At 35.9% G+C, this 17,628-nt stretch overlaps 2 protein-coding genes and 1 long non-coding RNA gene across 3 annotated transcripts; 2 read left to right on the top strand and 1 right to left on the bottom strand.

Moving 5' to 3' along the window:
• Positions 1-214: 214 nt before the first annotated feature.
• LOC132696828 (uncharacterized) lies at positions 215-1,579 on the top strand. The gene is made up of 2 exons (XR_009618086.1): positions 215-367; positions 562-1,579. It is a non-coding gene; the product is annotated as an uncharacterized LOC132696828 (long non-coding RNA).
• A 747-nt stretch (positions 1,580-2,326) lies between these two features.
• Positions 2,327-5,643, bottom strand: LOC132696977 (vacuolar protein sorting-associated protein 52 homolog). The gene is made up of 4 exons (XM_060662193.1): positions 4,563-5,643; positions 4,357-4,512; positions 4,063-4,302; positions 2,327-3,002 (listed from the first exon to the last, which is right to left on the bottom strand). The coding sequence occupies exons 1-4, from the start codon at positions 5,532-5,534 to the stop codon at positions 2,373-2,375; spliced, it is 1,998 nt and encodes a 665-aa protein (XP_060518176.1). The 5' UTR covers positions 5,535-5,643; the 3' UTR covers positions 2,327-2,372.
• Positions 5,644-5,955: 312 nt separating this feature from the next.
• On the top strand, positions 5,956-7,543 carry LOC132696978 (transmembrane protein 18). The gene is made up of 4 exons (XM_060662194.1): positions 5,956-6,190; positions 6,277-6,394; positions 6,447-6,595; positions 6,654-7,543. The coding sequence occupies exons 1-4, from the start codon at positions 6,131-6,133 to the stop codon at positions 6,765-6,767; spliced, it is 441 nt and encodes a 146-aa protein (XP_060518177.1). The 5' UTR covers positions 5,956-6,130; the 3' UTR covers positions 6,768-7,543.
• Positions 7,544-17,628: the final 10,085 nt, after the last annotated feature.

The following is a 17,628-nucleotide window of genomic DNA, read 5'->3' as shown; positions in this document are numbered from 1 at the left end:
GCCACCTGCGAAGTACTTGAAATGACTTTATTTTTTGCATAAATTGTTAATCAAATCATGTGTTAATGTTTATTTAAAATTTAATTAGATCACAATAAGTCTTTTGTAATTTAAGATAAGAATTGTCCCAGTGGGACACAGGCGTTTCAGCTCTCTAAAATTTATCCACTTACCTTTTGCATTCTGTGCTCATTTCATTATTGCAAGTGTTTTATCTATGTATCATGTTTGTTTTCATGAAATTGTATGTTTAACTCCGACGAAAAATGTAAAGTCACAATAAGTTATTCAAGACGCAGTTGTAGAAGCTTGGGATGAGGAAATCCGATCCGATATAATTTTCAACCGTAATGCAATTCTTTTAATGGTAAGCTCAGAGATAGAAAACGGCATTATAATGTATTGTAACATGCAACATTTGCTATCTGACCATCAAACGCAATACTGCGCAAAAAGACATTTTATTTCCCAAGTCCTTGTTTGCCTTTCGTTAATTAGTGCCCTAGCGAATTAAACTCAAATAAAAAAAATGGTTGGGTGTATAGTTTCTGTTCATTTCAGGGCGATGTTCAGCCAATCAAACAAAGAACAAGATATTGGTCGTTCAGTGTCAAATCGACCTTTCCAATCCTGATCTGTGTATAATTCGCAAACATTTATTGGTGGGTTAGTTAGTTAGTTCAGGCAAGCACGAGTAGAAGACCCGGACTTATTGCAGCGGTGCCATCCCGAGTTAAACAATAAAACCCATTACTTGAATCAGACACAAATAGGTGGCGAGCAAACAATTTGCGGTGTCGTCTCTTATTCATTCGTTGCTAGAACTAATTGGGGCGTGCATCAATAGATGCCAGGCGCTAATCTTCTCATAGTAAATTTAGTTCCCTTAGGCACGTAGCATTAGTTCGCGTTGATCTAATCCTAGCACCTAAATTCTCGCAGTTCAAGGATTTCAAGGAATTATATTAAAAAATGACACCTTAATTTAAAAGAATTTATTTTATATAATAAACAGCTATTATAAAAGTTCTTCGGGCTCACTCAAGGAGGAAAGACACGTTTGCAACACCCTGTATTGATGTTTTGTGTTCTCGCTTTCCTAAAGATAAATTCTTCTCACCCCTAAACATAACGGGAGTAGACACACATTTTACGTATAAAGGAATTACTAGAAAGCTTAAACTAACTGATTAATGTCAGGACAGATTAAATCACGAATTAAACAACATTAAAACTTGGCATAGAGAACAAGATTGCTTTTGCTTATTATAAAAGCAAAGAGCTTCGTGGCTTCGTGTGGTAAACAGACGCATTGTTTTTCTATCGTGCTCTTGCGGACCACTATGAAACTTTGGCAAAATCGATGCAATTTAATTGTGCATGGACCCTGTATAAAATGTCCTTCACATCTCATCAAACTTCAAAGTTACAGCAAACATCGGAAAATATTAAAATTTGCACAAATAATAGCGTTGTCGAATTTTTTCAAATATTTCGCGCCCCGTATAATTGACGAAACTTGAAACTTCCTCACGACACGGTTTACGATACTGTTCAAATAAAATTATCCCATCCTTAACGGTTTTTCATTTAACGCCAATAATTTAATCACAAAAACGGAAACTTTTAGGAAATTTTAGATTTTTTGCCCATAAACGGCACAATCGTTGTTCGAAGTAGAGGTTAGAGCCCTGGATTTCAAAAATTTTTTGAAAATAGTAAAAGGTTTTCGAGAAAATAAGTTTTTTCTGAAACAATGACGTCATCGCGTCTTGACAGCCACCGAAATAACGATTTCAATATGGATTTCTTCAAATCTCCCGAGCAGCGTATGTGATGACGAAAACCGCAAATACAAAAATTCTAGCTCTTGATGCGGCCTGTGGCACCGTTTGAACCAATTAGCCATATTTTTTACGATTTTTGATTTGCGGCTAATAATTTACTTAGTGGTCTGTGATGGTTTAACTCTTCATTTTTTCTTATAGTCGGAATTATGTTAAGCACACTCGCTCAAAACATGACATGCGATATATACGACATAGGTCAAGTGTTTATTGTTCAACATGGACAGCTGTAACGTCACAACCTATGGGAAGCGTTTATTTATAGACAAGGAATTGGGCAGTAGCGCGTATTATGAAAAAACAGGAAAATTCCTAATCGTTGCGTTTTTTTGCAATGACGGTGTATACTGTGGGAGCGCGAAAGAGCTGTACCGTGTGTAATAGTACCAAAACATTTGAATGTTGCATCCATCGCACAGACTATAAAAGGGTAAAAGGTTGTTGCACAACTGACCAAAGCAAAACCAACTTCTGTCAGATATAAAGTCAAAAGAAAATACGAGAAGTTGCTAAAATTTATTAAATTTAAAAATTAGTTTTATATTTTTTCATTTCCACCATAATGTGATGAATATTAACTAGCTGAGACCTGACGTTGGGGGGCAATAATTTATGAAACCTGTGATAATACTGAACCAGTTGGGTCAAAGCCAGTTGCAAGAGACTGGCGCCGGTAACGAGGTTAGGAAACGACAGGAGGACTTCGCGGTTCAAATCCTCCAGAGATTTTTTCCAGTTTGCGGAAAAATTTCGAACGATATCTGGGGAATTGATCTCCATATTTTTCAGCTCTTTCAATTTCGACGTTTCGAAATAATGCTCGCACTCTTTCACGTATTGTATCATCTCGCCGAAATGGGGGAACAAAATCTGCTCCGCGTATTCTCCGCTTTTGGCCGCTAACCTCGACTTGAACGTTTCCGCTTCCTTACAGTTATCCCTAGTCCTTTCCATGATTATGTTCAAGATCATGTCGTAGTTGTTGATGAGAAATATCAGCTGATCCTTTCTTTCGGTAAACACGCCCGCCATTCGAAATATAAACATTTCCACTTCCTCCTGCAGTTCCGCCAATAACTTGTTGATAATTTCGTTGGGGAAATTTTCGCTAATACTAACGACGGCCGCGCTAAATTCCGCGTACCTCCTTGCAATCTGAAACCATCCAGTTTCACCAAAGCTATGATCTATTTATTAAGGCGAGAGAGTTAAAAACCATTTATAAAGCGGAAAACTTAGTTGGCTTTGCCGTATTCCATAGGCGTACGACGATTGTCAAGACTTGCGAGATTGAGATGTAAAAGGATAGGTATTTGACCTACCTGCGCTTTACTGTTTAAAATTAGAATTATAGTCACTTTTCGCCAGTTATTAGCAAAGTTCGCTCTTAAATATCGCTGAAATTGTTGCTAAGAGATGGATGAGTAAAATTACGCGTCCTAAAAATTGTTATTCTCAATGCTCCTCGCCACTAAAACTAGTTGAAATGTGTTTGAATTTGACAGTCAATTTTAATATTATTCATATTATTAATGCTCGAAGTAAGCTAGAGTTTTTTAATTTCCGTACATTAAGAGACGCCACTGATAAACCTTTCCATCACGCTTGACAAATCTAAGGGAATGTTTGCCATGTTTTTTATTTTGAGATAAGGGATTTGTGGTGGGATAAAAGTATGAAAATTTTTTATAATTTGTGTTCTAAATTACTCATTCTTGATTCTACAGAACACCATCAAGTCAATAAAGAGAACTACAGGAAGAAGAGAAACTGTAATAAATGATCTAGAAAAGACTGCCTTACACTTGTTTTATCAAAAAAATAAGAAACTCTTACTTAAACTAAAGTTTTGTTACAAAAAAACTAAAAACAGAAATGTACTGACTACTTGTAACATGACGATTAAAATTTAAAATTTAAAATTAATATTGTAAATAGTAGATATTTTTTATAATATTTATTTCACCTTACCTATTTTCTTATGTTACTCTTATATAATTTATTTACTGCAGCCCATCTTTATAACTATATTCATGTATAATTATTATTGTATTTAACATACTAAAACTATCTGCAGTAACGCCACTGTGACATTACTTTCATTCACCAAACACTTCTTTCAATTGTATGCAAGTAACTTAAGAACGAAATCTTTTTTTTACATTTTATTACTCTCTCACATTAATAAACACAAGTCTACCAGGTGAGAACTTACATAATGGGGGCCTTTTTCCAAGTTAAACTTCGTTACGTCGCAGTCCCTTATGCTGTTGATATTTAGCCTGACTATATGCTCGAATCGAGGCAGAAGAATTTTTTCCAGCGACTCCCAATAGTAGTCTAAGGCAGGTACGCACCTCTTATGACACATAATTTTGTAACGCAGAACCAGGTGAAAACACAAAAAAATCGCGATCGAATCGAAGCTGGTAGCAATATAGCTCTCGATATTTCTCTGGCAAAGACACACTTAATTTACCACATATTTATTAAAGTTCAACAAGCCTACCTGTAAGAGGTTGAGTGTTTTCCCTAAAATTTTGTTAAACAAATTCATAGCGGCTTGATTTTGCACCATAAAGTATTCGCTGACAAATAAATATTCACGGCAAGCGTTATCTACTAATGCGTATTGCACACTTCTAAACAGAGCTTCGAATGGATACTGAAAATAAAAATTGCTAATAAAAAACAATCCATTTGGATTATCCATACCCGATTTTTGGTTTCGGCATGGGGAACTATAATGGGGGCCTCCAATTGTTGTGCTAGAACATCCCCCCTGTTACCTATAGTGAATACCGTTGCCTTATGTTTAAGTGACTTGTTAAAAAGATTTCTGGTCGCTGTATCTTCGATACCCATCAAATCATCTTTGGTAATACTTTCTTCATACATCAACTTAGTCAATCTTCCCTCGTAGGACTTAAAATAGGAGTAATATATCTTGCTCATGGTGTCAATATATTCATTACAAATCTCCTCGGCTATATTTCTCTCATTCATTAACAGAAATTCATAATGACCTTTAAATTTCAGCAACGTGTTTTGCGGAATTTGATAATTTGTCATTGGTTTTCGAAATTTTGATATTTGCTCTAATAAATATGCGCGAATTTTTGACATTGCCTTAATTCTCAATTTTTCCAAGACGTCCTTCACGTCGTGGCACGATTTTGTGTCCTTAAAACTCTGCTCTTTAATGAACCCTATTTTGTGATTTAAAAGTTGAAGCTGGGATAAAAACTCCTTATCCGTGACAGGCAAGTCCATAATAGCGACTATTAATGTTTCTGGAACGGAAATGTCATCTATGAATTGACTAAGCTGACCTCTAATGGCTTGTCGGTTGGTCAGCTCTTGGCTCATTGAAATGGATTTTCGCTGGAGGGTGAGAATTTCACTGCTAATGCTTCCTAGGTCATTCTGAAAAGCTAGCAACATATTTTCCATTCGTTCCAAAATAGAATCGCATGCCGTAATTCTCGAATGAAGATTGCTAATGTTTTCACTCTCCTTGATGTACACTTTTATGGACTGGTTTTCTGTATTCTTGAGTTCATTTTCAATTTCTCGAGAGTAATGCCGCAAATCTGTGAATGTGTTTAGAATATCCTGAACTACTTTATCGCTGCTGGTTATGCCAGCATTACTGCCTGCCACTTGGACGTATTTGTTGTTACTCATTTTGATTAAAATACTAAAAATTTTTAGTATTGTGTTTGAAAATGAAATGTTTACATGACATATGTCAAGTGCCGACTTCTGTGCAGTGTTGCCATATGGACGTTGGTAAACTATTTTTTTCTATGATCCATGCAAAAATTAATTTGCTTTCGAATGACCGTAGGTACCTATAATTATCCATTACATCAAAAATTACCATTTGTTATATCACGTATGTATGCTACGCCACCCATAACGTACGTCATAAATTATACAAATGTTTAAGCACAGGACTCTGTGCATTCATCTTGATTTCTGTAACATTCTGGTCAGCCGCTTGCCAACATTAAATGAGGTTAATTCTTTTTCTATTTTCTAATCGATTCTTGTGAATTTAAAAGGTTGAGGTTCTTCAGTCAAATGTTCTCAGTGACAATAATGAATATGACAAACTTTTAATAGTATATTTACAGTCTCAAAGTAATTACGTAATTGCGACATAGTTTTTAAAGAAGAAGAGTTTTGAAATTTGTTGGTTTTGGTCAATCGGGGTTAGGTTATACTTTATTTATAGAAAATTAGTTTTGGGTGTAGCGGCATATTTAGAGTTGATTGTAATGGAAAATGTTTTTACGGATTTTCATCACGTTGAAGATTTTTTTTCGTTTTTAGCAAACGTACGTACATATTTGTCGTTATCTGTAGCGAGCATTGTTTTGAAAAAACTTCTTTAATCTAATTTCTGAAAGATGGTTTATTTTAGATCGATTGGAGGGATCCGTGGTTAATCGGGTTGTTTGCCTTTCATGTTTCCATCTTTATGATGGCGGTGCTGACACGAAATTATGGGAATTTTCAAGCGCTCCTGTTTTTTGTGCTCCGTAAGTAGTAATGCTAATACCTGTTTTAAAAGTAAACCTTTCCAATTTTTAGTACTGATGGTGTATTTCTCCGAATACATTAATCAACTCGCGTCTTCCAATTGGCACATATTTTCAAGGCAACAATACTTTGATGACAGTGGCCACTTCATATCAATAGTATTTTCAATGCCCATATTATTGAATTGCATTTTAATGGTGGTATGTATCAAAGTTCCAGTCAAGGGGTTGCAAAATTGTTTTTTTTTTCATGTTGCAGGGCAGCTGGTTGTATCAGTCTACGCAGTTAATGAAAAACTTGAAAATGGCACAAATAAAGGCAGAGTTGCGGAAAAGAAATTCCGACGAGAGAAAGAAATCCAAGTCAGACTGATGGTGGTGTCCCAAATTAGTGTAGATAAGACGTTTTACAGCTGTAGCGACATAAGACTGGACATATTAACTTGTAGATTTAATTGCTTTGTATATTTTACTTGAGGATGTAGGGGGCTAAGGTCAGGTGCATTTATAATGATTAGTTTTAAAATTCAAATTGCCATATTAATAATTAATTTTTTTTTGCAAGTAGTGGAAAATAATTTGTACAAGCCTGCACTTGTTAACGAAATGAGTTATATTCCGTTAATTATTTTTTTTGATAAGTGTCTTCCGAACAAAATATCACAATTTTCTTACCCAATTTCTTAAAATTAGTACAAACGTTTTCTCTTTCATTGTCCCACATTTTGGTGTGACTTTATCCTTTCTTCGGATGCATTCCTTAAAACAAGTTAATAAGTGTTTTAGAACGCTATCATTGTTTTCGGATTCCTGAAAATTAGTTTCTAATGAAAGAGAGTTTAATTTGACAGTTTTTTCCAGGTGGTAATTTTGAATGTCTTTTGTGTTAATATAGAGCTGGAATTTTCTTGTTTTTTTTTTCTAAAATCTCCAAAAGATTTAACCCACATGCGGTGTTTACCCTTGTATTCTATTATTAATTTTAACTGAAACAGAACAATTGCATTGGTAGCCACAGATAAAGAATTTATGTTGGTTAGTTTTAATCAAACCTAATATTTAACCTTTATATGTCAAATCGAAGCAGAATGGGCGACGTCACAGCGGACGTAAAATTAAAACAAATGGCAATTTTTGAGAACCCAGATTAAAAATCGCAACCTGGGTTTCATTGTCCGTAATTAATTAGATTATTAGGAATAAATGTTTTGGCATTTAGTTTGTTTTTTCTCTGACTTTCGACGAAACCTGAAACTCCCTCGCGACACGGTTTACGATACTGTTCAAATAAAATTATCCCATCGTTAACGGAAATAATTTAGCCACAAAAACAGAAATTTTTAGGATATTTTAAGAGAAAATATTTTTTTTCTGAAACCATGCAGTGCGCCGTAATAATCAATGACGTCATGGCGTCTTGACAGCCCACGAAATGGCGATTTCAATATGGATTTTTTCAAATCTGCCGAGCAGCGTATGTGATAGACGAAAACCGCAAATGCAAAAATTTGCAGTGTTTTTTAAGATTTTTGATTTGTGGCTAATAATTTACTCTGTAAAAAAACAATTTTGTAGGTCTTTTAGATTTTTGCCTATAATTTGAAAACCCTGTATACAATCGAAAAAATGCCTGAAATAAATGTTATTGCACTGGATCTTCTGCGTCAGCCGGTTAAAGGATTTTGCCAATCGGATGAACGATTATGGAGGAAAGCTACCAAAAAAAAAATTCAAATATATTTAAAAAATACTTGGAAATATTTGATTGCGTTCAGTTTCTACAGTTCAAATGTGGACACGGACTTTTACTTCTCTGCTAAATTTGAAGTTGATGTCTGCAAATTTAGGACAATTAACACATTTCTCATTTAGCACGGAATATCGGGAACACCCCGTACAGTTATGGAGCCGTATCTTCTGCGTCTTCTGGTTTAAGATTTTTGTTATACTCTTAAACGGTTTTTGAAAAATGATGTTTTTTGTAGACCCTTGCACACGCATTTTTTAATTTTTTTTTGCAATACTTACCCACCCACCAGCTCCCTCCATTTTCAACAGGTTCCGTCACGGGGCAAAGCTGCCAAAAACACTTATTATGCAAAAAGGAGTGGAGAATGTTCTTGAAAAACACACTTTGGAAATGGAAGAGCTACATAAATAACCTTTAATCATTACCGTTGTAAAGTCAAGAAAAAGGTACGAAGATAATTACCAAACGTCAAAAATGAATACAATAATGGCACAGACTAGTATTCTGTTACAATAGCGATAACTGGGCGAGCCAATATTGACCAGAATCCAGAAAATGATATTGCGTTTATATAAAAGTAAATAAATTTTCCATAAAAATCACACGACGCAAATTATCAGAGCCACCTGCGGCGCATCAAGTTTTACAGTAGTAAGACCGCTGTATTATCTAATAGTTTACACATCACGCCAAAATAGGGCAGGAAGGCAGCTTAAAAGATCTGATTAGATTTAAATTTAAGAAGAAAAATTAAGATCACTCCATGCTATTGGTTTAATTACCTTATAAGGTTGCCACAAAGTTAGGTTAGGTTACGAAAATTGATTTTGATAGCAAGTGTAATATAATATATAATTCAATATATTGTTTGGGAGAAATCAAACTAGGAACGTGAATATCTTGAATCTGAATATATCTTCAGGAATCGCCACCGGTAATTTTATTATGTTAGATCCACTTTTTGTAATTTTATATTGAAATAAAACCGTCGCAATTATTATTATTAATTTCCATGTCATTCAGACTGCTGCGCAATACGTCCTTCGAACCACAAAACCTACATTCCCGATAATCTTTGGCTTTCCTTATTATACGAAAAACACTTTCAAGTAATTTCGGAGAGGCGCAGGAAAACACCGTCAAAGAAAAACGAATCAAAACTAAATAATTAGGGGGCAATTAAAATCACATTAGCCGGTTGATATTTCACCGACGTTTGCGGGCGGTTTATACGGTTGTCTTCGGACCTCCGTCCGTGGCCCGAGGTTGTCGGCTCTTTATTTCACACCTCCGAACCGATTCCTTTGTTAATTAGTTTCACCGTCTAATTATCCAAGGAGGCGACTTTAAGTTTTCGTGTTGCCCATAAATAAAGTCCGGAGATCTTCTGATGCGCCGGCCCGCCAAGTCCGGTGTCGGCCCCTTTAATGCGGGGTGTCGAAATCATTATTTATATACGCCCGATGCCCGGGGGCGTATTACAAAAATGGTGAGTATCGCCTCGCAGATGGGCGGGTTTTTTCACTTCTCAAAGACGTACCTCGATGTAGTTTAACACAAGCCGTACAACATGGTCTTCTTCGCGGTTGGTATACTTCGACCAGAAATATAGTGCTTTTGCAACCGACCCCGTGATTAACTTTGCATACTGTTTATTATATAACACACTGCCGAGCATACCCTTACCCGTAACCATTCCGGGACCGTCATAGGAATTTATCTACCTATACTAACAAGCGGGATGCAGTGTATGGTTTTTGAGAAAATAATTCTTATCTGAAACCGTGCAGTAATATATAATAATAATAATATAATATAAATATACCGTTAGAACCAATTAGTCATATTTTCGACCTGCACTCTCTGCTGCGGCTGTTGTTGTTTACTGATTGCCTTGCTGATGGTGCGCCTTTGGTTCTTTAAAGAACTGAAGGAAATTAGTACCTGTCTTCGTCAAAACGGATACCAAAGGCGCACCATCAGCAAGGCAATCAGTAAACAACAACAGCCGCAGCAGAGAGTGCAGGACGAGACCCAACGAAGATCGATCGCTGTCCTGCCATACATCAAGGGGGTTACTGACAAAATCGGCCGAATATTACGGAAATACGACATATCAACGGCATACAAACCTGACCATACCATCGGAGCAATACTAAGAAACCCAAAACAAAAAACTACTCTGGAAAACCAAGGAGTATACAGTGTAGCGTGCGGATCGTGCAGCCTGACGTATGTGGGACAGACCAACAGAAGGATTTCAGCCAGGCTCGAGGAACATCGTTTAGCCATAAGAAACAAACAAACAACATCTGCTTTGTTTCAGCACCAACATCAAACAGGCCATAAAATTGATTTCGGTACTTGCAAACAAATAGCTAATATTCCTGATTTTAGGACTAGGATTATACGAGAGGCCATCGAAATAGAAAAGTCCGGACACCTCAATACGAGAGACGACGCTCTGCATTTATCCAACACGTGGAGAACGATAATCAAACAGCAGAGCGATGCGCAGCAGTCAACGGGGACATCGCAACTACGATCGGGCGAAATTAACAACGCGACAATTCAGGGGGCGGAGCCACCTCCCCCCACGCACAAGCAGCACCGTTACCATCTCCGGCGCAGAGTATAAATACCGCACGCACCGCCGATAACCTCCCAGTGTTCGAAGTGTTTTCGGAGCGCGAGCATTGAAAATGCCAAGTGAGATTTTGGCGAAACGTCTGCAGGATTCCAGTCGGATGCAGGATTCCGGTCGGAGTTCGGCGATCCAAAGATCCAAATATATTTTTTATTCTGAATACCATGTTTTACGTCATAATGCTAATATTAAAAAATCTATCAGGTTTAATGATGTTTGTTATTAGGCACCCTTTTTTGGGCTACCCTGTATAAAACAATCTTTACAACTTTCCAATTTTCTCATAACTTTTGAAACCAGTTTGATAATGGACTTATAACTGTATATTATATTAAAATTTGTGAGTTCAGCGGAAAACTGACCAAGCCACCATAATTTGACAGACTGTACATTTTTTAAAAATTAACTTCTTTTAATTCTGGCCTCAAAACCACTCACACTATAATTGTGAAGTATACTTTCTGAATAACAAATGTGCAACCGCAGCTTGTCGTCAGTATATATTTTAAAGGCTGGCAAATACATTTGCAGAAAACGATAACTAAATTAGTAAATTAATATAATTAATAAATAATATAATATAAATAAATGTAATAAATTAATAATAATTAAATGTTAAAATGGAATGTCGGAATCATAATGTTTTAAATGAAGAAAATTATTCAAACATATTAGGATTCTATGATGTACATCCAGTTTCCTCTATTACTAGAGTATAAGAAGAGACAGGTATTTCTTGGGGATCAATCCACTCAGTTTTGAAAGAATATAAATATAATGCTTTTAAATTTCAACTCAAACTCAAAAACTGAGTGCTGTGTCCGTGTCCCTCCTCAAGTTATTGTGAAAGTTGAAAATTTCCTTGACATGGAATATCCCAAGGCTTGGATAGCGAACAGCGGAATTATGGATTGGATTTTTTCTTTTGAGGGCACATACAAAATCACGTGCACAGAACTACGTGTAACAATGTCACATACAGCAGTATTTAGAATAGTTAAAGAATTACAACATAAATAAATACTAATGCACCTCGTATGTAAAAGAACATCGAAATTTCGCCGTCGTATGTAACGGCATTCAGGTCACGAATTGATTTCCTAAATACTAATTTGTCATCCAAATATTTAGGAAGGTTGGAATTTATCACACGTTTCAAAGAACGTAGAAAGTTGAGCTTGCAAACATTTCTTATTTTCAATCAAATTAATTTCTGGTACGCTCGAGCGACAAGTATTCTGAATTTTCTGTAGCCGATAAGAGGTCAGGGTGTCTAAGCAGGAGTAGTACACAATATGGAAGCAAGACAAACGAGAGAGAACAATACTCTTATAGGACTGTATTTGAATTTTGAATTTGTTATTCGAATACTGCAATCTCAAACTCGTATAACACTGTTTGGAAAGATGATCCAAAAACTTCATATTCTCATCAATATATAGACTCAGATGTTTAACAGACTCTGCAACTAGGTTTATTGTCCACATATAGTTTCATCTTGGACTTGATGTTGATTTGGCACCAAAGTTTGATGGATTTAAGCGTAAATTAACCAACCAAATCATAGGCAACCCGCAATATAATGGCAATATATTCATACACGACAACAATATGGGCCTTAATATTGTTAGTGTGGGGGTTGTTTGCGGCCTTGCCCGAGCATGTTATTAAAAAAAAAAAAGCTGCCTCCCCCGTGGTGTAAAATCCGACTGGCGAAACCGTTCCTGTGGGGGCGAAGTCCTTGTTCATCCCGACGCGGCGGCAGGGTAATCTATTCATCTCATACATATTTATTTAACGGGGAAAACCAGCCGGGAACATGTCATACATAAACTGATTCCGCGATTAGAAGTGTTTTAAAATATAACGGCGTGTTATTTCGCCAAAATTGTTTTTTGCCGGCTCCGCCCGCAAAACTTTTAACAACTCGAAACGAGAATAAAAGATGTTCGTCCTTTTAACCGAGGCCATATAAGAATATTATAAAAATAAAAAAAAAGGCTAGCAAATTTTAAAAAATGGCTACCAAATTTTGAAAAATGGCTACCAAATTTTAAAAAATGGCTACCAAATTTAAAAAGATGGCTACGAAATTTTAAAAAATGACTACCAAATTTTGGAAAATGGCTACCAAATTTTAAAAAATTGCTACGAAATTTAAAAAAAATGGCTACAAAATTTTAAAAATGGCTACAAAATTTTAAAAAATGGGTAAACAATTTAAAAAATGGTTAGAAAATTTTAAAAAATGGCTAAAATATTTTAAAAAATTGCTACGAAATTAAAAAAATGGCTACAAAATTTTAAAAATGACTACAAAATTTTAAAAAATGGGTACAAAATTTAAAAAATGGCTATAAAATTTTAAAAAATGGCAACAAATTTTGAAAAATGGCTACCGAATTTTAAAGAATGACTACCAAACTCAAAAAATGGCTACCAAATTTAAAAAGGTGGCCACCAAATTTTAAAAAACGGCTACCAAATTAAAAAAAACGGCCACTAAATTAAAAAAAAATGCCTACCAACGGTAGGAAAAAAAGTTGCATAGTTTCACCTACATTATATACATACATAATAGAATGCATCTAAATTTCGTGAAACCCAAAACAGTTTTGTTCAGATTTTTTAAATAGACATAATGAGAATAACAATTTTTCGAAAGACCTTTTATGGATTAATGAAAGTTCGTTCACTACAAGAAAGGGTTGTAATAGACAAAATACCCGATATTGGTCTTTAAATAATTCTAGACAAATACGCGAAATAAAAACCCAGAAGTATACTAATCGACTAATGTATGGTGTGGTGTAATAGATGAGCATATTTTGGGTCCAATATTTATAGATCAAAAGTTAACTGGAGATCATTATTTGCAACTCTTAGAGAACTAAATTGACGAATATATAGAAGATTTACGGTAACGTGCCCCTCCTCACAGCCAAATAAAATATTATCAAGATAAATTGAACGCACGGTACATTTCTCTGAAAATACTATGAAATTAAAAAACACAAAAGAATGCAACCAAGATATATAAAGTAAAGCAATTGCGATTTACAAATTTTTGGGATTCTACCTGCATCGGTTGTTGTTGAATCGAACTTGCTGACGTTTCGCCAATCATCCTGGTTCGTTTAACTCAGTTAAGCTCTGAAGAAGTTAACAGAATAATTGTACAAAACGTCAGCAAGGTCGATTCGGAACATTTGCAAATAATATTAGTGGAAGTTTCTTTGAAAAAATAAAGCAATTCGATTAAATTAAGTGAAAAAATGGCCAAAAATCAGTCTGGATAACTGTACATAGATAAGATGTTAAGATACCTTCCGTGAAACCTTTGAAAATCTAGTTATTGTACGACCAAAAATATGGTGGATTTATTGCTTCGATGTATTAAGTATTTTACAGTACCTTGACCTTAGACCTTCGCAGAACCGTGGTAAAACTTATCCTAACAAATTTTTATTCTGCAATAAGTAGGTTTTGCCTGAGATGGACCGTAACGAATATTTGTAGGAAACGTAATTGTATTTTCTTCTTTTTCTTCTATATTAGGCACTTGTACCTGGTTTACTTCAATGTATTTTATTGTTCCATCTTTTTCGTGGGTGTCCTGCTGCCGGCAGGCGATTTATCTCTTGCTAGCCGTTGTTCAGACACTCTATCTATATGTTGATTCCATTCTTGCTTTCTATTTCTTGTTCAGGTGTTAATGTTTTCGATTCCACATGTGTCTTATGTTTTCATTTGTTTTTCTATCCTAGAGTGTTTTTCCTGTTATTTTCCTTAATGTTTTAATTTCATTTGTTTCTATTCTTCCATATCGAGTCACGATGCCTAGTGCTACTCTATCGGTTTTTGTACTTTGTGGGGTATTTTTGTGGCGGAGTTGGTCACTGAACCAGGCGACGACAGTAGCGATTTTTATTATTATATTTAATATTTTGTACAATATATCTGGTCATGGTATAAGGTAAAAATTAACCCTTGAGAAATGCACATGACGTTGCGAAAATTTAAGAAAATCGGGTAAAGAGTATTTGAAGTATTAAAAAACAGCATTTTTTTACACGAATTTCAAAACACCTCGTATAGACGAGACGCCCGTCGATCCGCACATTGAAACGGAAAAAAGAACATAATTCCCGTAAATTTTCAAGTAATCGCCGCCATGTTTTTCGCTCCCGGCCAGCCCTGCCGAAAGTATTAATTATGTTCGACCCGCGCGCGGCTATGGAGGCCTCTTTTCGTGCACGACAACTGCGACGGCTGTGTCAACACAACTACGCATTATTCGGCGTCCTTATTTCGCGTAACATGCAAATTAAGCGACATTAATATGCGTATTTTGGACGGGCACGGTCCCAAAGGCGCAATACGTACGGCGTACGGCAATTGCCGCGCCATCTGCGTACCAGCCACCCCTTTTCGAATTCTACGTTGACAGGACAAAGGTTAGCCAATGGGGATGACGTACAGGAGAAATTGACAGTTGACAGTCGAAACAGTCGTGCGGTTACGTCACGTATAGTGACGTAATGAAAAATTATCCGTATTTTCTTAGCTATATTGCTGCCGTTATTAGATGCCTTCCCATTGTAATTAATTCTGTAGTTTAAAGTCGTAATCCTAAAAACTAAAATACAATTCTACTTTGTAAAGGTTTTTTTCAACATAGAAGTTAGTCCTCGTGCTTTAAGTGGTAGAACCTATGGCAACTCGGAGGAAATATTTAACGTGGTAAAATAATGGTAGTACGTCATATAACAAAAATCCGGATGTTATAGCTTGTCAAAAATCTTTTATTTTTATTTAGTAAAAGCCGTCGTTACAAAATAAAAGTGAGAAAACAAGATGATCAATTGTGGATTTTCTTGCTGCAAAGCCTGGTTGTTCTTCGCCCTCAATATCATATTTCCTTTATATTCTATTTTTTGGTATAATATAATATATAATTAATCAAATTTTCATAAAAATCTGGGCCCTCTAGGCTTCTGACCTAAAGGAAATCGATCAATTTCTTTTTTAAAGATCTCGAAAGCCGCTTTTGTCCGAGGCGTTTCCTCAAATATTTGGCGCTGATGCGAAAAACTTTGTTACCGCGGCCAGCTGCGACCCTGCGGACGCAAGAATGCGCGTCTCGAATCGGCGCGACTAAAAGGCGGCGCGCGACGTGCTTTGATGTCGCCGCGCGTCGGCGGTGGCACCGACGCACGTGACCGTAAAGAATCGCGCTCCGTGAACTTTGATGTCGTCACGTCACGTCGAGAAGGTCCGTTTCAATTAAATTCGACTGCGGCCGCAAAAGAGAGCCGCTCCCGCGCTGCTGTCGCTCTGTTATTATTATTATTATTTTTACGATCGCGTCGAGCAGCTATCGTCGTCAACAATCTCTCTCCAGTCATAATTCCCTACTGCTGTAGTGGTCAATTTTGCGACGTGGTCATTGACGTTTTTTTTTTTAAAGAAACTTCCACGGGCTACTGTAATATTATTTACAAAACTTTTGGGTTCATCCGGAAACGGCGTGGATCCCTTTATTGTGCCCTGGATTATGGGCTTCTCCATCATTTCAATTACATGGGGCTTTAGCAAATTGTGAAACAATCAGTTGGGATGGTTCTTTGACTAAAAGGTTTACCACTGGCTGACTCACAGTCAGAAGGTATTCTTGCCCGACACCTCGGTATTCTAATGGTATCATTCATAAAGGGCAAATGGATACATCACTCATTCTTTACTGAATCAAAAAATATAGTAAAATCATTCATTTGATAGATAGATTGATATTTTTCTATAAATTACTATGAAAAAAATTTTGTTAGGTTAGTTATTATTATAACGAACCTAAGGTAAACCTAAGTTTCCACCAAGTCATTAAGTTCTGATGTGAGAAATACTCCATATTACACAAATGTCACTGTCTGTTATTATTATTATTATTAGTATGATTTTGATTTGCAGGAGAAAGCAAACAAGTAAAACTGCCGGACGAGCAGTTATCGTCGCCAATAATTTCTCGTCAGTCATAATTCCCTCTCTTTACTTTGCCCTGAATTATGAACATCTCCATCCCATTGTAACATGGCCAAAAAAATGTATTTTCGTCAGGAAATTTTATCCCATCATTAGGAAATTGTGTATAATACGACCAAAAATATAGTGCATTTATTGCTTGTTTATTTTAACATCAGGATCTATGTATCGATCTTAAGAGTAATCTAAATTGCAATATGTTCGTATATATTATTAAGGTATTTGAAGTCGATCTATCCAGTAAGTACGTATCTATATACTTGATTCTCGAGCTGTCTTGTGTGCCTGTCGATAAACAACATTCTTCTTCTTGTATTTTGGTCTCTTCTATATAGTTCTTCGATTTGTAAACAAGTCTTTTTTAATACTGTAGATTATATTTGCTGTAGATGAAGCTGCGTCATAAGAATACAGATAAATATTTATTGGAACCTTGAAGCAGACGTTCCCTGTTAGAAGAACACATAGAAAACAACTCAGAATATGAAGACGAAGTCGAGATGGTACTCGAACCTAAAGACAATTTAGAAGACGAACTACCTCAGTAAATAAAAAAAACGGATCTATTTGTCTTCGCATGCTAAACAAATGGTTGTTGAGTTGATCATTGAATAAGGTGACGATAGTACCGATAGTGGCGATTTTTTAAGTGACTGATACTTTATTATTATTGTTACTTCGAGAATTGCTCAGCGAAAAAGATTGCAAACATACTTCTATCCCTCTTGTTAGTGTAGATAGATAAATTCCTAGAATGGTCCTGGAATGGTTACGGGTAAGGGTCTGCTCGGCAGGGTG

Source organism: Cylas formicarius, unplaced genomic scaffold (assembly GCF_029955315.1).
Source record: "Cylas formicarius isolate icCylForm1 unplaced genomic scaffold, icCylForm1.1 PGA_scaffold_1__22_contigs__length_36826433, whole genome shotgun sequence".
NCBI lineage: Eukaryota > Metazoa > Arthropoda > Insecta > Coleoptera > Brentidae > Cylas > Cylas formicarius.
Note: the sequence above shows the minus strand (reverse complement) of the source record. Positions and strands in the feature narration are given on the sequence as shown.

Excerpts from the sequence above, each read along its gene's own strand:
- LOC132696978 (XM_060662194.1), top strand. The coding sequence starts at position 6,131 with ATGGAAAATGTTTTTACGGATTTTCATCACGTTGAAGATTTTTTTTCG. Across the intron at positions 6,191-6,276 it reads TTTTTTCGTTTTTAGCAAAC|ATCGATTGGAGGGATCCGTG; the intron begins GTACGTACATAT and ends GGTTTATTTTAG. Across the intron at positions 6,395-6,446 it reads GCTCCTGTTTTTTGTGCTCC|TACTGATGGTGTATTTCTCC; the intron begins GTAAGTAGTAAT and ends TCCAATTTTTAG.
- LOC132696977 (XM_060662193.1), bottom strand. The coding sequence starts at position 5,534 with ATGAGTAACAACAAATACGTCCAAGTGGCAGGCAGTAATGCTGGCATA. Across the intron at positions 4,513-4,562 it reads ATGCCGAAACCAAAAATCGG|TATCCATTCGAAGCTCTGTT; the intron begins GTATGGATAATC and ends TTTTATTTTCAG. Across the intron at positions 3,003-4,062 it reads TGGAAAAAGGCCCCCATTAT|ATTGCAAGGAGGTACGCGGA; the intron begins GTAAGTTCTCAC and ends GGATGGTTTCAG.